Here is a 21468-nt window from a genome sequence, read left to right as displayed (position 1 = left end):
AATGGCAATTGTTTCTGTTTTGGTCACAACCCGGGAGGTTCTTCCCTTCCCAGAATGATTTTTTTTTCTCCTTTTGGACTATGCAAAAGAGGTTTTTTGTTTCTTTTCTTCCTGGCAGCCTCAATCCCTAAGAAATGGGGGAGGGGGCTTACCCTCTCAGCTTAATTTTTTTTTTCAGTGCTCATTCTTGACCTTACTATTTCATCTCTCTCTTACCTAACCTTAATCAGCACATGTGGTCTCCCAGGAAAGCCCTAATTTTAAAAGGCCAAGGACTCCCACTGCATCCAGTGCCATCTCCAGTCATCCTGATTCATATCTGGCCACTGAACCCAGATGGCTCCAGAGGACAAAGTGAGGCTGGTGACTTAGCACAGCTTCCACCACAAATAAATCTAATGGCATCAAGTCTACTTTTGTTCTCTCACATTATGTCTCCTCACCTCTGACAGAGCACACTGGGGCAGGCCTCCTAACTTCATCTTTAAACTACTGCAATAGCCTGCTGGTTGGTCTCCCTACCTCTAGTCTCTTCCCAACACCTGTCCATCTTCCTAAAGCACAAGTCTGACCATATGTCATTCTCTTATTCATCAGGCTCTAGTAGCTCCTGATTAACTGGAAGATTAGTATAATAATCTCCTTTGTTTGATTTTTTAGCCCCTCCTTTATCTGACCCCTTCCTCTCTGTAGTCTCCCCAGTCACCTCCATATACTGTGTGATTCAGTGGAGCTGGCTTCCTTACAGTTATCTCACTGCCCAACTCCAAGCATTTTCACCAGCTGTGCCCCCAGGGGTTCTCTCTGCCTCAACTCCCCAGTTTCCTTCAAGAATCACCATCTACAAGACTTTCTCAGTTATCCTGTATGTATCTCCTGTTTGTACATAGCTACTGACATGTCTCCCTCACTGATTATGAATCTGGATAGGTTGGTTTGTTACCCCCAGTACAGCACTTATCGGTTTAGGATATATAGTAGATCCTAAAGACATGTTTGGTTTGGTTTGTTTTGGGTTTGTTTTGTTTTTTTTTTAGGTTTCTGTAAGGTAATGGGGTTAAATGGCTTGCCCAAGGCCACACAGCTAGGTAATTATTAAGTGTCTGAGGCCGGATTTAAACTCAGGTCCTCCTGACCCCAGGACTGTTGCTCTATCCACTGAGCCACCTAGCTGCCCCTAAAGACATGTTTGTTGACTTGAATTGACATATCTAGGTTTTTCTGTGTAAATGTCATGCCAATGACACTCTTTGGAATGATGATAAAATTCTCCCATAGGCTCTGTACTGGTCCAAGTCTCAATGCAATAAACACAACATTATTTATAACATCTGGAATATCTCCCCAATTTTTCAATCTGGATCCTCCCTCACATCACCTTCATTACTGCTGAGCATTTTCAACAAGCAGAGCTCTCTCTGCTTTATACCTTACCTGATAGTTATAATCAGAGGGCCCTTGGATAGGGTTGCTTATGTTACATAACAAAGAAGTCTTCCCTGATTTTGATGTGGAAAAGGCATATGTAATAAAAGAACCTAAAAGGCAGCACTTTGTATAAATCAAAGACTTTTTCCTTTGAGGGGAGCAAAGCAGGACAATCAGCAAATAATAAACAAAATGAAATCTTATATTCTCTACATCTTTCAGTTAATTGTGAAATAGTAAAATGTGGTTCATTATTAATATTGCTTGTGAAAGATCCCCTATTAATACCCTTATTGAAGATTCCTTAAACTCATGTACAGATCATTCTCATAAAGATTTTTGTACCTTGGTGGAGTTCTTTCCAGGGAAGTACGTTGACAATGAGGTAGACACACACACATTGCCAGAGCTAGTTCAGTATTTGGGAGATTCCAGAAGAGAGTGTGGGAAGAAAAGCTATTAGACTGACTAACAGACTGAAGGTCTACAGAGTCATTGTGCTGACCTCATTGGGGTATGCCTATGAAATCTGGACCATCTACCAGTGCCATGCCAGGAAACTGAATCACTTCCATTTAAATTGTCTTAGGAAGATTCTGAAGTTCACCTGGCAGGAGAAGACAACAGACACTGAGGTCCTATCACATTCAAACATTACTACAGAGAGTGCAACTACAATGAGATGGACACGTTGTTCAAATGCCAGGTGTATACTTGCCAAGAAGACTATTTCACAGAGAACTCACTGTAGGATCAGAAACACCCTGGAACACCCTGAAGGTCTCTCTTAAGAACTTTGGAATTAATTGTACTGGCACAGGCCCACCCAGCATGATGTGCCCTCATCAGAGGGGGTGCTGCGCTCTATGAGAAGAGCAGAATTGAAGTAGCTCAATGGAAATATGAATACATAAGTTTAAAAGTTTAGAGTACCCACCCTAGGGGTTCACACACAGACTATTTGCATCCAACCTGTGGTAGAACATTTCAAGCTCATATTGGTCTAATCAGCCACAGTCGCACAACCTGTGACTTGTCTCTAACACAGTGATGTCATTGTCATAACAAAGGACAAGAACCAACAGCGGAAGAGTAGTCATACATACCTAACTCTCTGTTGTTTTTTTCATAGTAAAGTTATTTTTTCATTTCTTTGGTATTTTCTTGTTCTTCAAATACCTTATTTATTGAACCCTCAAAGTCCTTACCATTCTACTACTACTACTACTACTAGCACAGATTTCCTCTATGAATACTTGATCCAATCTACCTTCCCTTCTCATGCTTGTTCTCATTAGTGTAATTTTTACTTCCTTTATAATCCCATCTGGCACTGCAGTGTGATAGTCAAGTGTAATGGTTCCACTGTCCTTGATGAAAAAAAGTCTGAGTAATCTTTTTCATCTTTTTTCTGTTTGCAGTTCTTTCTTTTTCATCCATAACTGCCCTCAGATGACTTTGCTGAATATTCTGCCAAGTTTTCTTTAAACTGGTTTTACCCTCCACTGCTTCTCTCTTCTTTATGAAATATTTCTCATGATCATCCATCATCTTTCTTCATAAGATTTTACAAACTAGTTTATATTCTAAGTCAAGAATTGTTTTCAGCAGCAATCTATCTCCATTTGACAAATAAGTCCAATCTTTGCCAACTATGGCACTTTCTGAGATATTTCAGTCTTCTTGTCAAAGTAATTAATTTATATTAAACATGAGGATAAAATTACAGACAATTTCAATGTCATTTGTTGTCCATTTTCCCTTTTCCATTTCCAATTATTTGTTTAAACAGTTCAACTATGTGTCACATTTTTTCCCTACTCATCTGACTATACACAAATTGCTGATGTGGGGATAACTAACATCAATAACAATACTTTTCCTATTAAAATATAATCAATTTCATTCTTTAAAATATAATTTGATGTTCACCATGTTCATGAATCTTTTCTTTAAGAAAGTGCTCATGGGGGCAGCTAGGTGGCGTAGTGGATAAAGCACTGGCCTCGGAGTCAGGAGTACCTGGGTTCAAATCTGGTCTCAGACACTTAATAATTACCTAGCTGTGTGGCCTTGGGCAAGCCACTTAACCCCATTTGCCTTGCAAAAAAAAAAAAACCTAAAAAAAATGTGTTCATGATAAGTTGGCTTTTCCTATTATTGCTTCTTACTCAACCATATTTTTCCATATATTTCTTCTTAGTCTCACTTTTTCCCAACTTTACATTTAAATCATAATTTATGCAGGGACAATGACAAGAGTCAAATAGTATGAGTCTACTCTGTATGCCTCAGTGAACATTTTGAGAATAGAGAATACTTTCTGTCTTTAAATCTCAGTAACTAGTGCAAAGAAGGCATTGGTTAATGTTGAATTAAATTGAATAAACATTATAAGGTAAAAACAAAATCCCTGGGATAGGAAGGGAGGGAAGGGAGAAGGAAAAATATATATAATGAAAGAAGAGAGTCTTAGAGTGAAGAAAGGACAAAGGGGACAATGGGACCCTCCTGGATTTTTTTGCTGTGAAGGCCCTAGAGTAAGGACAACTTCCAGAGAACAAAGGGTGAAATAATAACACATTTCTATGCTATTCTCTCTTCTTGTTTGCCTTACATATACGTATCAGCATTTGTGTCCCAAAGTGAATGGAAATACCAAGGAATAATAATAATAAATAATAATAATAAACTCTCATTTATAGAGCACTATAAGGTTTGGAAAAGTGCATTCCCCCCCCCCATAAAACCTATGATATAAGAAGTACAAGTACTTTTATCCCCCTTATGTAGATGAAATCACTTAAATTCTTAAAGAGTAATTAATTTGCCAAAGATCCCACAACTAGAAAGTAGTAAAATAAGGCCTCTTCTCCTACTTCTGTGTCTGGACTCTTTCTATTACCCCTGTATCATGATTCCTAGCTATGTAGTTCCACAAGGTACTGGTCTAGACCTTGTTCTCTTCCCCATAAAATCCCTCTTTAGATAATCTCATAACCTCTCATGGAGTTAGCTATCATCTCTTTGCTGATGACTCCCAGATCTATATATCCAGCCCCTGTCTCTCCCCTGAACTTCAAGCTTATATCACCTACTGGGTCTACTGAGGTTTTCAAACTGAAAATCCTAGAGACATTTTATACTGAATATAATTTTTAAAATGAGGTCATGACATTTTCCCCAAACCTCCTTGCTTCTTTCCTTTTTTCGTGTGGGGTAAAGGAGTTAAATGACTAACCCCAGGCCACACAGCTAATGTAGCTAGTAGCACATGTCTGAGATAAGATTTGAACTCAGGTCCTCCCAACTCCAGGGCTAGTGCTCTATCACTGCACCACCCTCCTGCTCTTCCTTATTTCTTACAAAACAAAAATGATCCTTCAAGTGTCTGAGGTTCAAACTTCAATATGGACTCTCCGCTCCCTCACTTCACCTCTCCAGTAAGTTGGCAAATCACTTCTCTCACTATCATCATAGTTCAGCTCCTCACCTCTGGCTGATTATTTCAATAACCTTCTACCTGGACTCCCTGCCTCAAATCTACCCTAAACACACCTGCCAAAGTACATGAAAATCTGGTCCTATGACTCCCTGACTTAACCAACCCAGAGGTTTCCTACTGATCAACTCTGGGATAAAATATACCCTCCTATGTTTTTTCCTGAGAGCCCTACCCAACATGGCCCCTTCCCACCTTTCTAGAATCATAGGACCTTACTGTGCTCTACAATCCAGTCAAATTGTTGTCCTCTCTTTTCTTCTCCATCCATCTCCCGTCTGTGCCTTCATGGTCATTCATTGTATCCCTTCCTTACCTCTCTTCCTTTAGTTGCAAACTAAAAACTATCTGCAGCACAAACTTCCAGATCATCATAAGGGTTATTATCCTCCACCCCCCACCCAAAGTACACTGTATTTAATTATAGTGTGTGAATATGTGTGTGCATGGGCATAAATGTATATGTGTGTTAACTTTCTATTCTACATATTTTTATACATACTTTTTGTCTCTCCATTAACAGGATGGATTGTTTCATTCTTTGCAACCATATCTCATCCCCTGCAACTATCAGAGTAAATGTTTAATAAATTCTTGTTGATGGACTGATTGATGTCAAGGTTAAAAGGTAATCAAATGGGACTAAGGCTTTCTTTCCTAGATTAATATACACAGTTAGTACTGACTCAATTTTTTAATTTAATAATAATAAAGCAGGTCTGCAAACAAGCCCACCTTTTTCTTGAAACCTTCTCAAACTTCTAGTGGGTCCAACCCTTCCAAGACACAATGCATTTTCCTCCCTCTTAGGCCACAAATACTGAGATAGTAACCTCTTATTACTTCAGGGTAAAGCTGTTTTATGTGATCTGGGTCAGGGCTGGCTCTCTTAGATGGCCAAATTTCTCTTAGGACCAGGAACTAGGTTGTTTTCTTCTATGTTTCACCATATTTAGACAGACCCCAAGGTAAGAATACAAGCACTAGACTCAGACCAAGAAGTCCTGGTTCTACCCATTACAATTGTGTCAATAAAACACTCTGATCCCATTTCCTCATTTGAAAACTCTGAATCATAATATTCACATTATGAATTGCTATATGTGACAATGTTTTGTAACCACTGAGAAGTTAAAATGATTTTACAAATGCTTCTTGATGAAGGTGATGATGAGCTTTTTGTCCCTCCCGGATTTCTTGCTTTGCGGGCCTTACCTCATGAAGCAAGCCACAGGACTCATTTCCAATTCAACCCCAATGATCACTACACAGGGGGAAGAAATCATTGGGGGAAAGAAGCCCAGGTGTACTCATTCCTCCCAACAAAAATGCCACCTGAATGCTACCAAGAGGCAGACTTTAGTTCTGGCCACAGATAGCAAAGACTGAAGAAAGGGGGTACTCAAGTATGAGATTTTCATTTGTCTGAGAAAAAAGCAGAGGCAGGAAAGCCTAGCAGTGGCAGTCTTCTCAGACCCCCATGCCCTCTTCCAATCAAGGCATCAGGAAGGGAAACAACTCTTGTGGAAAAGGGGTCAGCCATCCCTCCTCAACAACTCCTCAGATGAAACAGCCCAGGACCCTGCACCTGAGAGTCCTGGGGATGGCAATACTTGCAAGCCAGCACCCTCAGTCATCAACCTGTACGGAAGCAAGGCCAGCGTCCCAGCAGGTGCCACAGCCAACCACATGCCTGGCACTGCCAAGTGGTTCAACATCAGAAGCAGATGAGATTTTATCCGTGGAAATGTTGTTAAAGGAGAGGCATTAGCACCTGCTTGGCCTCCGTACCCTAAGGATCAAGGTGCCTTCCAATCTGACTTATGGCTGAAATCCTCCAAAGAAGGTGTATATATATATATCCCAATTAGAATGTGAGCTCCTGGAGAGCAGGCACTGTCTTACATTTCTATTAGCATCCCCATAGTGCTTTGAAGAGTAAATAATTAAATAAGTCTTTTTCACCCATTCTTCCACATAAGCCAGGCAGGGGTTCCCTAACATACAGCCTTAAGTAGGCTCTCTTAATAAATCTGTCCACCTCCTTGCCCCTCTGTTGCCTCTCCCAGTCATCCTCTCAAATAAATGCAATCTCTGACTTTTGCTCCCCACCCCTACCCCTAGCTCTGGGCTCTCTGTCCCCCTCTGTCTGTCTCTCTCTGTCTCTGTCTCTGTCTCTCTCTCTCTCTTACTCTCACTGTGTGTGTGTGTGTGTGTGTGTGTGTGTTTTGGAATAAAGTACAAGGGATACTTATCAGTGGAAATCAAAACAGCATGGGGGAGACACTTGTAGCTGCCCCAGAATTCACCAGACCACACCACTTTGCTGGAAGGGGAAAGATACCTCTTTCTTCACAAGAGGAAATTGCTTGCAGATGTCCAAATACCAGATTACAGCAACATCAGAACACACAAGCAAACCACAAGGCTGGCCTGAGGGGAGAACACCCAATTTCAAAAGGAACACATAACACCAGGGAAAGAGAAAGCAGCTGCTGAATCATCCCTGGGGGTCTGGGCAAGGCAGGGCTCTGGCTCGGCTGGTCGGCCTCCTCTGGAGACAGCGTCTAGACCACTCAATTTTCTACCAAATGAACACAGAATCACAGAGATTCATTTTGCAGGTGAGGAATCTGAAGCTCAGGGAAGTAAAAGAGAGAGGACCACCACTGCTAGACATGAAAAGAGCATTGAGCTCAACTCTGAGCTGCACTTCCTATCTATGTGATCTGGGACCTCAATTTCCCAATATGTTCAATGAGAAGATTGCATTAGATGATGTCTCTGGTCTCTTTTAGCTCTGGATCAGATGACTGTCTACTTCACAGTGCCATTGTTGAGCCAAGTACTGAGTAACCCTAGACCAGTCCCTAACCTCCTTGTTCCCTGATCTGTAAAACAGTACCTATTAAAAGGTTATTGTAAGGTGCAAATGAAGTTTAGTCAGTCATCTGGTGGGGTAGTGCAAAGAGAAACAAGACATTAGTTCAAATCCAGCCTCAGATACTTACTAGTTGTATACCCTTGGGCAAGTCACTTAACTTCCATTTGCCTCAATTTCCTCAACTGTAAAACAGTTATAATCATAGCACCTGCCTCTGAGGGCAACTAGGTAGTGCAGTAGATAGGGCAGAAGGCTTGGAACCAGCAAGGCTCATCTTCCTGAATTCAAATCTGGCCTCCAACAGCCTGCCAGTTGTGTGACCCTGGGCAAGTCACCTAACCCTGTTTGCCTCAGTTTCTCATCTGTCAAGTGAGCTGGAGAAAGAAATGGGAACCACTGCAGTGTCTCTGCCAAGAAAACCCCATGGGGTCCCAAAGTGTTGCACACAACTAAAAGCCTAAACCACTCCTCTAAGGGCTTCTGTGAAAACCAAATGAGATCAAAGTTACAAAGGGTATCCATCACACAGTATGAATCAAGAAGACGCTGACCAGGGACACAAAGACCAACTGACTTAAGCCCTCTAACCATCAGTTTCCATATCTGTAGAATCCAGGTGACCCCTTCAGAACCCCCATCAAAGCATGACAACGAGAATCATTTACCCACTCATTGTCTGTCCTTTGTACTCAGAGGACCAATGACATCATGGGGTCAAAGTACAGAGCCTGCCTGTGGCTCATCAGTCGAAACCAAGCATGGGGGCTCTGCCACAGAATGGGCACACATTGCCCATATGATTTAGTGTGGAGATGTCTCCAGATTGGCACATCTCATGTTTCTTTTGTGCTACTGCAAATCTGTTCTGCTCCTAGAGCACAGTGCCTTCTTTGATGCGGGCATACCATCTGTGCCAGCAGCATCTCCTGGGTCTCACAATCAATACCAAAATAAGACTCAAATGAGGTAATAGATGAAAAGGGTGATGTGAATATTGGTTCTTGTTCACTGAAAGAGTACAAAAGGCTTAAGGAAATCAGATGTTTTCCAGTGGCATTCTCTAGTAATAATAAAAATTGGGTAGGCTGGCAAAATAAACTTTTAGGCCTGAAGATGTTTCAGCTTCGATTTCCAATATTTATTTAGTCCTACCTATCTGAAGAGCACTGTTGGGAGTCTTACAAAGCCTCACCATCAAATGAAGGATTCATTCATTCAACATTCAGTGATGAAAGGCCAGGCTCTGAACACAGCCCTTGTCCCCAAGGAACTTATATTCTATTGAATTCGAACTACAATACAAAATGATTTACAGAAAGTTCATAAAAGTCCTACTTTGAACAGTGCTAATATAGTTATGATGTAATATCATATAATAAATAGCACAACCAGCGTTTGTAGTCATGAAATAAAGATTAATAAGAACTCTAAAATTAGATGTTATCTAAGGTCCTTTCCAAGGGCAGCTAGGTGGCACAGGGGATAGAGCACCAGACTGATGTCTGGAAGATTCATCCTGATAATCCAATCACCCTAGGCAACTCATTTAACCTTGTTTGTCTCAGTTTCCTCCTCTGTAAAATGAGGTGGAGAAGGGAAAACCAAACCACCACCCCCAATATCATGTCAAGAAAACCCCAAAGGAGGTAACAACATGTTAGATACAACTGAAAAAAACAACAAAAATGTTCTTTTCAATTCTATAGTCTCTAATCCTATCACCACCAAAAGCTATAAATGCGTATATGTATATACTCACTCACTCTCTCTCTCTCTCTCTCTCTCTCTCTCTCTCTCTCTCTCTCTCTCACACACACACACACACACACACACAAGTTTATTCTGCATTAACATTGTCTTCAGTATATATGCCAATTAGCATAGTGAATAGAGAGAGGAGACAACTTGGAAAGTCAAATTTTGCCTCACTCAGTAATTATATAACTGTGGGCAAATTATTCTACTTTCTGAGCATCAGTTTTCTCATCTATAAAATGGATAAATAACAGCACCTGCCTCTCAGAATTATTTGTGAAGATAAAGTGAAATAATATATGTAAAGAGCTTTGCACAAGTACTATATAAATGACAGCTATCAGTAATATCAAGTCTTCCTGGTTTCTATATTTTGTCTCATAGGCACTTTACTCTCTCTTTAACATTGGACTATCTTGAATGTTTTGAGAATGCAAATGTACAACCCACCTTCCCAAACCCAAGAGTAACCTAAGACTGGAATATGGGAAAAATTCCTGACCTCTCTCCACCTGGCTCCGGCACTGCTAGAGATGTACACATTGGTCTTGCTTGCCATGTTCTTTCCAACTGAACCTAAAGTGGGAAGGAAAAGAATGGTTTTTAATTCTTGAAATATACATGGTAACCTCATCCAACAAAAAACTCACTGTACATCTCAGCACCATCTCTTTTATGAAGATCATACACATCAAAAAACAGTCTGTATTCATTATTAATGATAAGGCATTTGATGTTCCAAGGTAAACATGGACATACCAGTGGCCACAATGAGTCCAGGAGCTGACTCCTTGGAGAGGATGGGCATCCTCCGGAGCTGGAAGTTCAGCAGCTGACTAAGACGCTGGGCCAAGTGGAGGGAACAGCCATGGGAAAGCTTCAAGACAAAAGTTCCAGATCCCTGTTAGTGCCTGATAAAAGGTTTAGATTTCCTACTTAAGATTAAGCCTGCTATGTAAAGACACCACAGCCCAGACAGAGAAGGAAAAGAATTCACTAAAGGAAATCAGACTCAAAAGTCAGATAGATACTCTCCATATTTCTCAAGGTGAATAGAACAGTAGGCCAGATTCTCCCCTGATGTGGTGGGTGTAGAGATAGGAGTGGCTGGGAGGACTACTTCTCAAAGAGATTCTCAAAAAATAGCAATTAGGAATCACCATCAACTCAAATAGAGAGAGGAATATAATTCTCTCCATTTCTGCATCAGAGAACCTCTCAAGTGGCTTGGAACTAAAGGAAAATGAAATGATTCCATAGTCCTTATTTTCCAAGTCAGTGGAGATAGGTTTTTTAAATGTGATTTAAGCCATTCTGACAGTGACAGAATGAAAACCAAGAACTAGAAATCAGAAAGGCCCTGGCTGATAAATTACCCAACAGACCAACACAGGAGATGAAGTCACAAAGAAAGTACACCAAAGGTTTAAAAATTAAAGCATGTTACTTAAAGAACAAACTTTTAAAAAAGAGACTTTCAAATTCTTCAAAACTGCCATAGCCCTTGGGCTTGTGGCCTTAGGCCTTATTGCCAGAAAAGGGCAATGGTGTTTTGCTAAGTAAACAATAATAATCCAATCCTAAAGGCCACTGCACCAACAGATTCAAGGAGAATCTCCAATTTCCAACTACAAAAAATGAGCATGTGTTTATAGTGCAGGTAATATAACCAGAGCCAGAATTTCCTGATCTACAACTTCTTGTTTCAAAAAGGTCTCTCCAAGGACAATTCAACTTGCCAGTTTCATCTCTGGGGAATAAAAAATGGAGCAACTTGAACTGGATCTCAAAGATTTATTTACTAAATTTCCCCTTTTTTCAAGCACATTTTTTACTTCACCTGCAAGGAAGTCTATTCATTTTTGGCTTTCCTGTATCCGAGGGTAATCAGATTTTCACTGCTTCTACACATTCTGGCTTTCACTATTTGACATCACAAATAGAAACTAAAAGCTGATTAACAGCCAGGCCTACAGTTCTTAAGTAAATACATTTGTCTGAAGAAAAGCAAGACAATTTAGGGGGAAAAGAAAGGTAATTTCACCTTAGCTAAACTTTAAAGATAGCAGTAATGTTTTTTTTTCCCCAAGCAGGACTTAAGTCAGTTCCAATTCCTAAAACCCAGAAGGATTTATTTGAGTTATCATAGGTCTTTCTGTTCTACAAGATCCCAAAAATGACAGATCGGGACTTGGTGTCAGGTGAAATGGAAAGACCAGGATATAGATTTTTGGGGCAGGGTGCTAGGAATTTTCAAAGGGTCACACACTCAGGTATATGAAGTTAGGAGGTAGCTGTGTCAACATGAGCATCGGCATATAAATTATATGTCTCTAAATAGACTAACATTTTCAAATGTAAATACATTTGCTTCCTTGAAATATATATTGAATTATTTTTCTCCTTGTTCTTTCTTGCCTAGATCGTTCCACTACCCCAAATACTTATGTACAGTTGGGGTAAAAGGAATGATACACAGACTCCCTAAAACCATAATGCAAAGACCAACACTATATGGAAGGGGGGCAAGTTGGGGGAGGCAAAATGTCTGTAGATTAAAAAGTGGTGAAAGAAGGCCACCAAGGGGAAACCTTACTACTAAAACTTAGTTGGTGATATATACCAAAATATTCAAAATGGAAATAAAGCAGATGACTTTTGAGGAAAAGCAGTGAAAAAATACTGGACTATAATAAGAGAAATTCAAAGAAACTTGGCAAGACTCAATTGAACTGAAAGTAAAGTATACAGAAGCAAGATTAAAAAATATATAAAATATTCACAATAATTAAAGAAAAATAACATGAAAAAACATCAGAATTCAGATTAATGCAATTACCAACTGTGCTTCTAAAAGACTGGTGATGAACTATGGCTTTAGTAGATAGACTATAGGTATAGGCATAGTCACAGTTCTTTCTTTTATTTTTTTATTAAAAGGAAGCATGAAGGAGGAGTAGAATAATGGGAAATGACAGTGATACAAAAGAGCATCAATCAAATTTTAAAAACCTTAATGGGTAGCTTTCTGAGAAAATAAGATAGATGGGGGTCACAGGCAGGAAAAATTGTAGAAAGAATTCTAACATATGGATATGACTACAGATTTGTAAAAGAAATTATGTAAGAAAATATGAGTACATAATACTACTATGTACTGATAAAAGCAAGTACCATGTAATATTAATTTAGTCCCTTTATTAAATCACCTTATTTTTTTCTAATTTGCATTTTCTCCTTTAAAGGTGAGAAGAGGCAAAACACTGCAGTTTATAGTCACTTTTTTTCTTATGAACACAGAAAGCAAGATTAAGCAGCTGATACCTCACAGTCAATTTTTTCTCCATATTCAGTGAAGGCTGGAGCCTGAAGGAATTCCCAGGTTCCTCCTTTGTCAAAGGTGATGACCGACCTCATGTTCTCTTCACTCAAAGACCCATTAATCAGGGTGGCAATGTAAACTCCTTGGACTCCTTCCACTCGGTGAAAATCAGCAAAGGGTTCATTTGCAAAGTACCTATAACCAGAGAAAGTGAACAAAGCTGGGAAATGGAAAACCTATTTGACTAACATTAAGGAACACAGGGTAATTTTATTTTATTGGAAGCTTAAGGATGCTGACTCAGTCAATAGCTCTGCAGAAACCTCTGAGACAACAGACTAGAAGAATAAGAAATAATAGAAAGGGCACTGGCTCTGAGGATCAGAAGAGATCTGTATTTATAATTGATTCCCTCTTATAGGAAGTTTATTCTGAGATCCCCTCCCCTGCTACTAGTATACTTCCAGAAAGTTATTTTGTACCTACCTATTTTATGTCTAATTCTGTACTTAGGGTTTTCCCATACCAAAATAACATAAGATAAGAGGGCAATAACATAAGAGGGCAAAGAATGACTGCTTCATTTTTGCCCTTCCAGGGTAGCACCAAGGACAGTGCCTGACTAGAGTAAATATACAATGAATGCTACGTGAATCGAATTCCATTCAAATGTATATGTTTACTGAAGGGCAGCTAGATGGCACAGTGGATAGAGCACTAGCCTTGGAGTCAGGAAGACAGGGGTTCGAATCCAGCCTCAGACACTTGACTCTTACTAGCTGTGTGTCCTTGGACAAGTTACTTTAACCCTGATTGCCTCTAATCCAAGGTTATCTCCAGTCATCCTGATCCATATCCAGTCAACTGGACCCAGATAGCTTTGGAGGAGAAAGTGAGACTGGTGACCTAACACAACATCCCTTCACTGAATCAAATTAATGTGCTTGTCATGGCATCACCTCTCTGATGTGGTCTTTGAAATAAAGGACAAACAAAAAAAAGATATTTACTAGCTAGACTCATTTGAGTGACAGTTTCCTCATTCAGATAATAGAGATGATGATGCAGCTCATACAACTGTTAGCAAAAAGCTACAGAAATATGAATTGTTATAGTAATATCAGCAGCAGCAGCATCATGATGCAAAAAGAGAGCTAAGAAACATTATCATTTGTCTACCAGCAAAATGCTCTAATGCTCTAACCTTAAGATAATAAGCCAGGTTTCCAGATACCTAGAATAGCACTGATGCACAGGAATGGCTTGAAATCTAAAATGCCATTACTGGGGCATTTCATCTGATTCTCTAACCTGTAGCTCCAATGAAACCTCTCCAAGGATTTATGTTAAAGACTGAAGGGGAATAATTCATTTTCCCTTCCTTGTGGGATCAGCACAGGGAAAGTTTGCTCTACAATGAATGAACAAATGAATTTTTAAAAAGCATTCATTAAACACTCATTAAGTGTTAAAGCCCTGGGGATACAAATAGCCACACTAGCTTGAGGAGGCCACATATCTAATAAGAAAGCTCCATTACAGATGGATAGAGGTGTGAGTTTAGCAGGGTAAAAATGGCAAGTCCCAGGTACTCTTGGGTTAGATCTTTGGTTAGCTCAGATGGTAATGTCCAAGGGTCTGATGGACCTCTAGTTCTCCATTTTACCAGTTCTTGGTTGTCCAAGACTCAGAGTGGCATAGTGCTGCATGACACAAAGCAATCAGATACCCATTGGTCTTAAGTGGCTCTCATGGACCCACCTCTCACTGGTGGCTAGCTAAGCCCAGATATTATGTGTTTCACTGTGGTATTTTACATTTGGAAAGCAGTTTCGTCCTAAAGTAGGGTGCAGGTTAGAACCAGCACAATCCTATGAAAATGACACGCATATATTTCAGGCACAAGTTTTTGAATAGGTTCATATTTTTAGTCGGGGGTGGGGTTCAGAGCTACTTTGCTAAAAGTCTAAGATGAAAAATGTTTTGTTTTTTATGCTCCCATACCTACCTTCAACTGTGTAATCATGAGAGACCACATGATATAATGAACAGGAAGTCAGGAAGATCTCAGTTCATCAGCAGCCATTGATACCATCTATGTGACCCTGGGCAAGTCACTCTCACTTTGTCTGCCTCGGTTTCCCCATCTGTAAAATGGGGGTCATAATAACACCTACCTCTCTGAGTTGTTGTGAGGATCAAATGAAATAATTATAAAGTGTTAAGTGCAGTGCCTGAGTATTCTGAGCTATATAAATGGTGGCAATTATTAGCGATTTTTATTTTCAGTGTCCTCAAGATTGTGCTGGTATTGGATGGTAAGAACTACTCATTCAAAGTTCTTTATCCCAGTGAAATCACAATTTTATTTAAAACAGTAAATGTAAAAATTTGACTGTAAAAAAATTCTTTAGCAATTGATAGCTGATGTGCTTGTCACCCAGGCACAGGGAAATTCTACATTTGCCTTAGGAAAAAGGAGACTAAGTGTCAACAGACTTGAGTTAATATTCACAAACTAAATCCTGAAGAACCAGGCAAACTGCAGAAGCTGAAGGCTAAATATTATATGAAAGAAGATTTTCTACCTGAAGGGGGGGAATGTTCAAGGGAAAGGCAATGTAGTTTACTTATTTTTCTCCCTTTACCTCCCTTGGAGTCTATACTCATGGTTTAATATCTTGCTGTTCCATATTTACATCAATTTCCTCAAACTGTTTTTTTTTTAATTCTATCATCATGAATCGACTGACCTCAAGTTTAATAGCTTATTTCAAATGTCAGGGAGGTCTGTACTTCCCTAATTAAAACAAGCCCCACTCCTTTCCCCAGGTCAGATTCCCTGAGCTGTCTATCTTTCCTGACCAAGCACAAGCACGGAAATCTCACAAATTTCTGCTTTTCTCCCAGATGACCATCCTTCCTTCTCTCTTCCCTTTGCCCCTGCTTTCCTCTTTTCTGAGAAATCCGTAACCTCACCATATGTGGAGGGTGGGGGCTATTTTTCCACTCTATCCTTATCTGCCCTTGCTTGCAGCCCTCTCCTCTGGCCTCCCAGTACACCCCTCGGCAAGGGTAGCTGCTATGCAGCTCACTACCCTGCAGGCTGCCCTCAGATGCACTGACTGCTGGATCCTGCCGGCAAGCCATCAACGCCCAAGCACAGTCAGGCTTCCATCTTTTTAACAATTCAACCACACATTGTCACTGGGGCCTAATGATTCCTCAGAATGGCTGTTCTTCCAACACCTTAATTTCCAAATGTTGCTAACCACAAGTGGAGCATTCAGCAGGTATCTACCTTTGATCCATTATTGAAAAGTACTTTTCTCAAATTTTGAAAGAGCAAGTTAAAGCAGCATTATTTCCAATGACCAGCTTTGAAACTCTGTCTTCCCACTGAGTCCAGGATCCTTTGGCATCTACTTCAAATAGGTCCCATTTCCCTTCATGAGAGCCTTATAATCCAGGATCACATAGTTTAGAACTGGAAAGGATCTTGCCTTATCTAATCACCTTCATTTTCAACAGATGAGGAAACTGAGGTCTAAGGAAGGCAACTGACAAGCACTCACACATGTCGATTCAACAAACATTATTTAATGCTTAGCCTAGGTAGCATGGCAGAGTGGACAATGAGCCAGACTTAGGACAGGAAAGATCTTGAGATCAAGACCCACCTCTGACATAAGCTTTCTGGGTGACCCTGGCTGAATCCCTCAAACTTCTCAGGGGCCCAGACATCTTCCTAAGATTATAAATGTCTGAGCAAGTGGTAATCTACATTGGAAGATGAAATTTCCTCACTGGGAGTTCCCTATCATAATGAAATGCAAAGTTCAGGCCCATTTCACCTCCCATGAACCAGGCAAAATTTTCCAAGCATGGGAGCTAAAAGTAAAAAAATGAAAAAGTTCCCCCCTCCAGGAACATACATTCTTGTGTGTGTGTGTGTCTGTCTGTCTGTCTGTCTGTCACTGGGGTGGGGAGGAGGTATTTAAATAATGAGCAAATACAACATAAATGCACAGTTATTTGAGAAGGTGGGAACATTAATAACTGGAGGAATCTGAAAGGCCTCTTATAATTAAACCTTGAAGCTAGGGATCCCAACAGGGAAAAATGATGAAGGAAGATATTCTAGCTATGGAAGATGGAGATAGAATATCGTGGACCAGGGATCTGGAATGGGTCAGTGTCACTGAAAGACAGAACGGGTGACCAGGAAGTAATATGTCATCAGCCTAGAAAAGAGAAGCTGGAGCCCAGCACCAGAAGGAAACTTCTAACCTAGTTCCTCTGATTCCAAAACTACTGCCTTCCTACTTTAACAAATTGCATTAATCTATGACTTGCCAGTTCACCTTCTACCTAGAATTTTAAAAAATCAGAAAACATGAGGCCACTCAAATGTACCAATCAGAACAGGGCCAAGCCCTAAGAGAAAACAGACTGAGAAAGAAAGAATGATTAACGGGACAGGCTGCTTTGGAACAATAGCAAGGCAGAAAGAATGATTCACGGGACAGGCTGCTTTGGAACAATAGCAAGGCAGAAGTGGAAAAGCACTGGACTGAGACACAGGCTCTGATTCCAGATCTACTACTGATTAGCTATGTGATCTTGGACAAGTCACCCCAGTTCTTGGGACCTCAGTTTCCTCAACATGCTCTTCTGTCTTTTCCTCATGCTTCAAATAAGAGGAGTAGGAAGAAGAAGAAAAGAATAAAGAATAGCAAATGGCATTAATAGATGCACACACCAAGGTTCTTTGATTTAGTCGGCATGAAAAACTCTCAAGTCTACATTCACCAGCAAAGCCCTTCTATGAGTCCATAGAGAAGTCTGAAAGAGGTGCCTGAAGTAGTTAGGTAGTTTACCCAAGGTCACTCAGCTACCAGGGTCAGACAGAGGAACCACACCTTCCTGACTCCAAGTCTAACACTCTGTTTTCTATCTATGCCGCAAGGATCTTCTGGTGTTTTAAGAGTTTGCCAAGTACTTTAAATAAATTTTCATTGAAGCACCTAAAGCCTATAACAATGGTACTATTTTACAAACAAGGAAACTGAGACTCTGCAAGGAGAAAGAGATATCCAAGGTTCATTCCTTTCACCTGTCCCTTCCCAAGTCCTTAAAAAAAATCTGGAATACGTTAGTGTCGCTGAAAGACATAACAGGTGACCAGGGAGTAACATGTCATCAGCCCATGTGTGGAGCCCAGAACCAGAAGGAGACTTCTAACCTAGTTCCCTTGATTCCAAAACTAGTGCCTTTTTATTTTAATACAATGTATTAATCTATGACCTGCCAGTACACCTTCTACTTAGAATACCTATTATTACAGAGGGTGAAAACAAAGATCCAGGTGCTAAGTGACCTGCCCAAGGCTACACAAACATTAGGTGGGTTTGGTACCCAGACCTCTTAACTCCAAATCTAATTCTTTTCTGTACCAATTGCTTTCCTTCAAGAAATTCCCTTTATAGCTCCTCCCTTTCCTAGCCAAAACCCCATAAAAAGTTGATTATATTCATTGCTCCCATTTCCTCACCTCCTATTCAAGTCTCAACTCTGTATAATCTGGCTTCTCATGCTACAATTCAATTAAAGTTTTTGTTCTAAGATCACCAATGCTCACTTGATTACCAAACTCAACATTTTTTAGGTGGTCCTCATCCCTGAATCCTTGGCAGACTGTAACACTGTCAATCACTCCTATTTCCTAGCTAGTTTCTTTTTTATTTTCATGACTTTACTTTGTACTGGTTCTTCTTCAGGTCTGACTATTCCTTCTTAGTCTCCTTTCTTAAATCATTATTCAGTTTACACCCCCCTAAGAGGACAGGAGGGGTAGGAGGGAAAAAGGAGAGAGATGAAAGGGAGGCAGAGGGAGAGGTGAGGGGGAGGAAATGGAGAGATGGAGAGGTCCCCATCATTTCAGAGGTGAGAAAAGCTCAAACCCTCTCCTCTTTCCAACTTCCTGTATTCATTGAGAGCACTATAAGTCTTCCAGGTACCTGTTATTATCAGGAAGACCAACAAAGCAGCCTTAAACCTCTAGGCCAAAGAAGATAAAAGACACAGTCAGTCAAAACAATCTATTGGTGATCTGCATAAGGATAATAAGTTTATGAAGTATAAGCCAGATAGTCCAAACTTCTTCTGCACAGAAAAGGCATATTGAATAAATTCAATTTAATCAAGTTTTGTAATGCCTATGGTATGCAGAGAAGTGTTCTAACCACTTGAGACAGATTTACAAAAAACTTTGGTCATAGTCTTCTTGGAATTTAGTCTCATGGAAAGCCCAGGTAACTAGAATATTTAATAGTGCATTAGAAAAATAAAATGAAAGACAGAGGAGGGAAAAAAAGGAGAGGGGGGAAAGAGAGAGAGCGAGAGAGCGAGAGAGAGAGAGAGAATTTGAAACAGGAAGCCCAAATGAGGTTACTATTGAGGAGGTTCAATGAAGGATTATCAATATTTATTAATCATTCTCATTAAATAAAAGGCAAAGTATAAAGTTGTGCTTAGAATCAGGAAGACTGAGTTCAAGTCCTGCCTTTAATACATCCTAAGCTGTGTGACCAAGTGCAAGTCATTTAATCTCCCAGTTACTCAACCAGCCAGTCAACAAGCATTTGTTAATTACCCAATGCAGCACTATGGGCCTGACAGAAGTAAACTAATCCCTGATTTTAAAGCAGTTCTATATTCTATTAATGATATTCAGCTGATACAAGATATGGGGGGGGCAGGAAAGTGGAAGGGGAAGGATTGAAATGGAAAAATTATCACAGAAAATGGTATTTGACCTGAATCTTAAAGGCAACCAGGGAGCTAAAGATTCCTTCAGACTATAAACTGAAAATAAGTTGCTATTCTGTATTGCTGATAGACTTTTCTACAGAGGGAGCTTCCCCCAAATCAGTGAAACCACAAATCTGGACCCCATGTCATTTCTCCCCTACCTCAAAATGTTTAATTTAGAGAAGAAATAGAGACTTTAATTTAATCCAAGCTGCCTGTAAGCAAGTCATACTAACAAAACAATTTGCTTTTATCTGATTTGGTTTTTTTTTTCCCCAAACTGCTCCCCCCCAACATTCTGGCTGTACAGACCCAAAAAACAAAACAACTAAGTGACTTTAGAGATCTACTACAATGTTTATACATGTTAATAATCTTGATGTATCCCTAAACCTCAAGATTTCTTGGCTGAGGAATTCGGGGTGGGGAGGAGATGACAGAGGAAGAGGAGAAGGGGTGGCTGTCATCTTACCTCACCAAGGTGTCACTGCCTGCTCCTCCAGGACTGTAGTATAGCACATTCTCCAAGGACAAAGAGAACTTCAGTCCTTCCGCCTCAGAGATGTACAAGTTTGTGCGGTTGTTGCTGTGACTGACACACACAAACACCTGTTCTTCGGAGGCATCTGCAATGTAATATTCCTTTGGGAACAAAACCAAGAAATAGATGAGGAAAGTCCACTTGCCCCAAAACTGGCCCAGAAAGGATCCTCCAAGAACTCTGTAGGTGATGATGGCTGGAGGCAAGCATGCACAACTCCCCAACTCTGGCAAAGAAGCCTGTGCTGTTGTTTCTATCCCCTTGTCCCACTAGGGCCAAGCAGGAAAGGGGTCCTCTAGGCCAGTGAATCCACAGGTTATCCCCCCAAACCTCCTTTTCTTTCTATATTTCTCTCTCGTTCCTGGTATATAATCATACCAAAACAGCAGTTAAGAAATAATAAAGTTTTCTGAATTTCAGGTCGCTCTATTTTCATTGGTGGGGATGGTACCAATAGTCCCCAAATGACCACAAAAAAGGCAATTAAGGAATGATGAAGCAACTGAGGGGAGAGGCTAGGAGAGTCTGCAAACTGAATAATTTACTCCTAACATCTCCTAAGGAGCCAAATAAAGCCAAACCCTGCTGTATTAAAAGCTGCTAGAGTCAAACTACCCTTGCCTGAATTGTACCCCTTCCCCATCTTCCCATTTTTCTGCTAATCCATCACCCATAGTTCAAGGCCTCATTCAATACCACTACCTCCACAAACCCTCTCCTCACCTTAGCCCATGCTGGTATTTTCACTCTATAAATTCCTTTAGTACCTACAGTATGTGTTATGCATTTGATCCCTTGATCAGAGACTACCTTGGATCATCTGTTGTCTGTTTTTCTATCTATTTTTGTCTCCTCAATTGCACCAGCAGTTCCCTCAAGGAACAGAATCATGGTTGAATACTTAACTAGGTGTGAAGCAGGTTCTTCAAAAATGTATATTTATTTGGTCTGACTTCTTGTCCCATGATAATGGCTGAATGACTCTGTGGCACCACCTTCCTAACCCAACCTTCTCCTACTTGAGGCAATAAAGATGCCAGGTCAGATCCAGCCCAAACACCGAAAGGAAACAAATTACCCTGAACAAATAACAAGTGACCTGAGTCACAGTACCCAAAGCCTCCCCCTGACATCACTAGCCACAAGGGACATTCTGGGCAGCACCAACCTCTACTCTAACCACAGGAAGCATGACAGGAGCAGGTGAGTGGGCAGATACCGCC

The 21468-nt window shown here is 40.4% G+C and overlaps 1 protein-coding gene across 1 annotated transcript in view; it reads right to left on the bottom strand.

The window, feature by feature from the left end:
• Positions 1-21468, bottom strand: part of SORL1 (sortilin related receptor 1) — a 198660-nt gene that overhangs the window by 110207 nt on the left and 66985 nt on the right. The window contains exons 8-11 of the mRNA XM_074215297.1: positions 20177-20346; positions 12894-13086; positions 10329-10446; positions 10072-10145 (exon numbers count right to left, since the gene is read on the bottom strand). Of these exons, the coding sequence (XP_074071398.1) occupies positions 10072-10145; positions 10329-10446; positions 12894-13086; positions 20177-20346 (555 nt within the window). The remainder of the gene's footprint in view (positions 1-10071; positions 10146-10328; positions 10447-12893; positions 13087-20176; positions 20347-21468) is intronic.

The sequence above is a fragment of the Macrotis lagotis genome, chromosome 1, assembly GCF_037893015.1.
Source record: "Macrotis lagotis isolate mMagLag1 chromosome 1, bilby.v1.9.chrom.fasta, whole genome shotgun sequence".
NCBI classification, from domain to species: Eukaryota; Metazoa; Chordata; class Mammalia; order Peramelemorphia; family Peramelidae; genus Macrotis; species Macrotis lagotis.
This window is presented reverse-complemented; position numbering and strand designations above follow the sequence as displayed.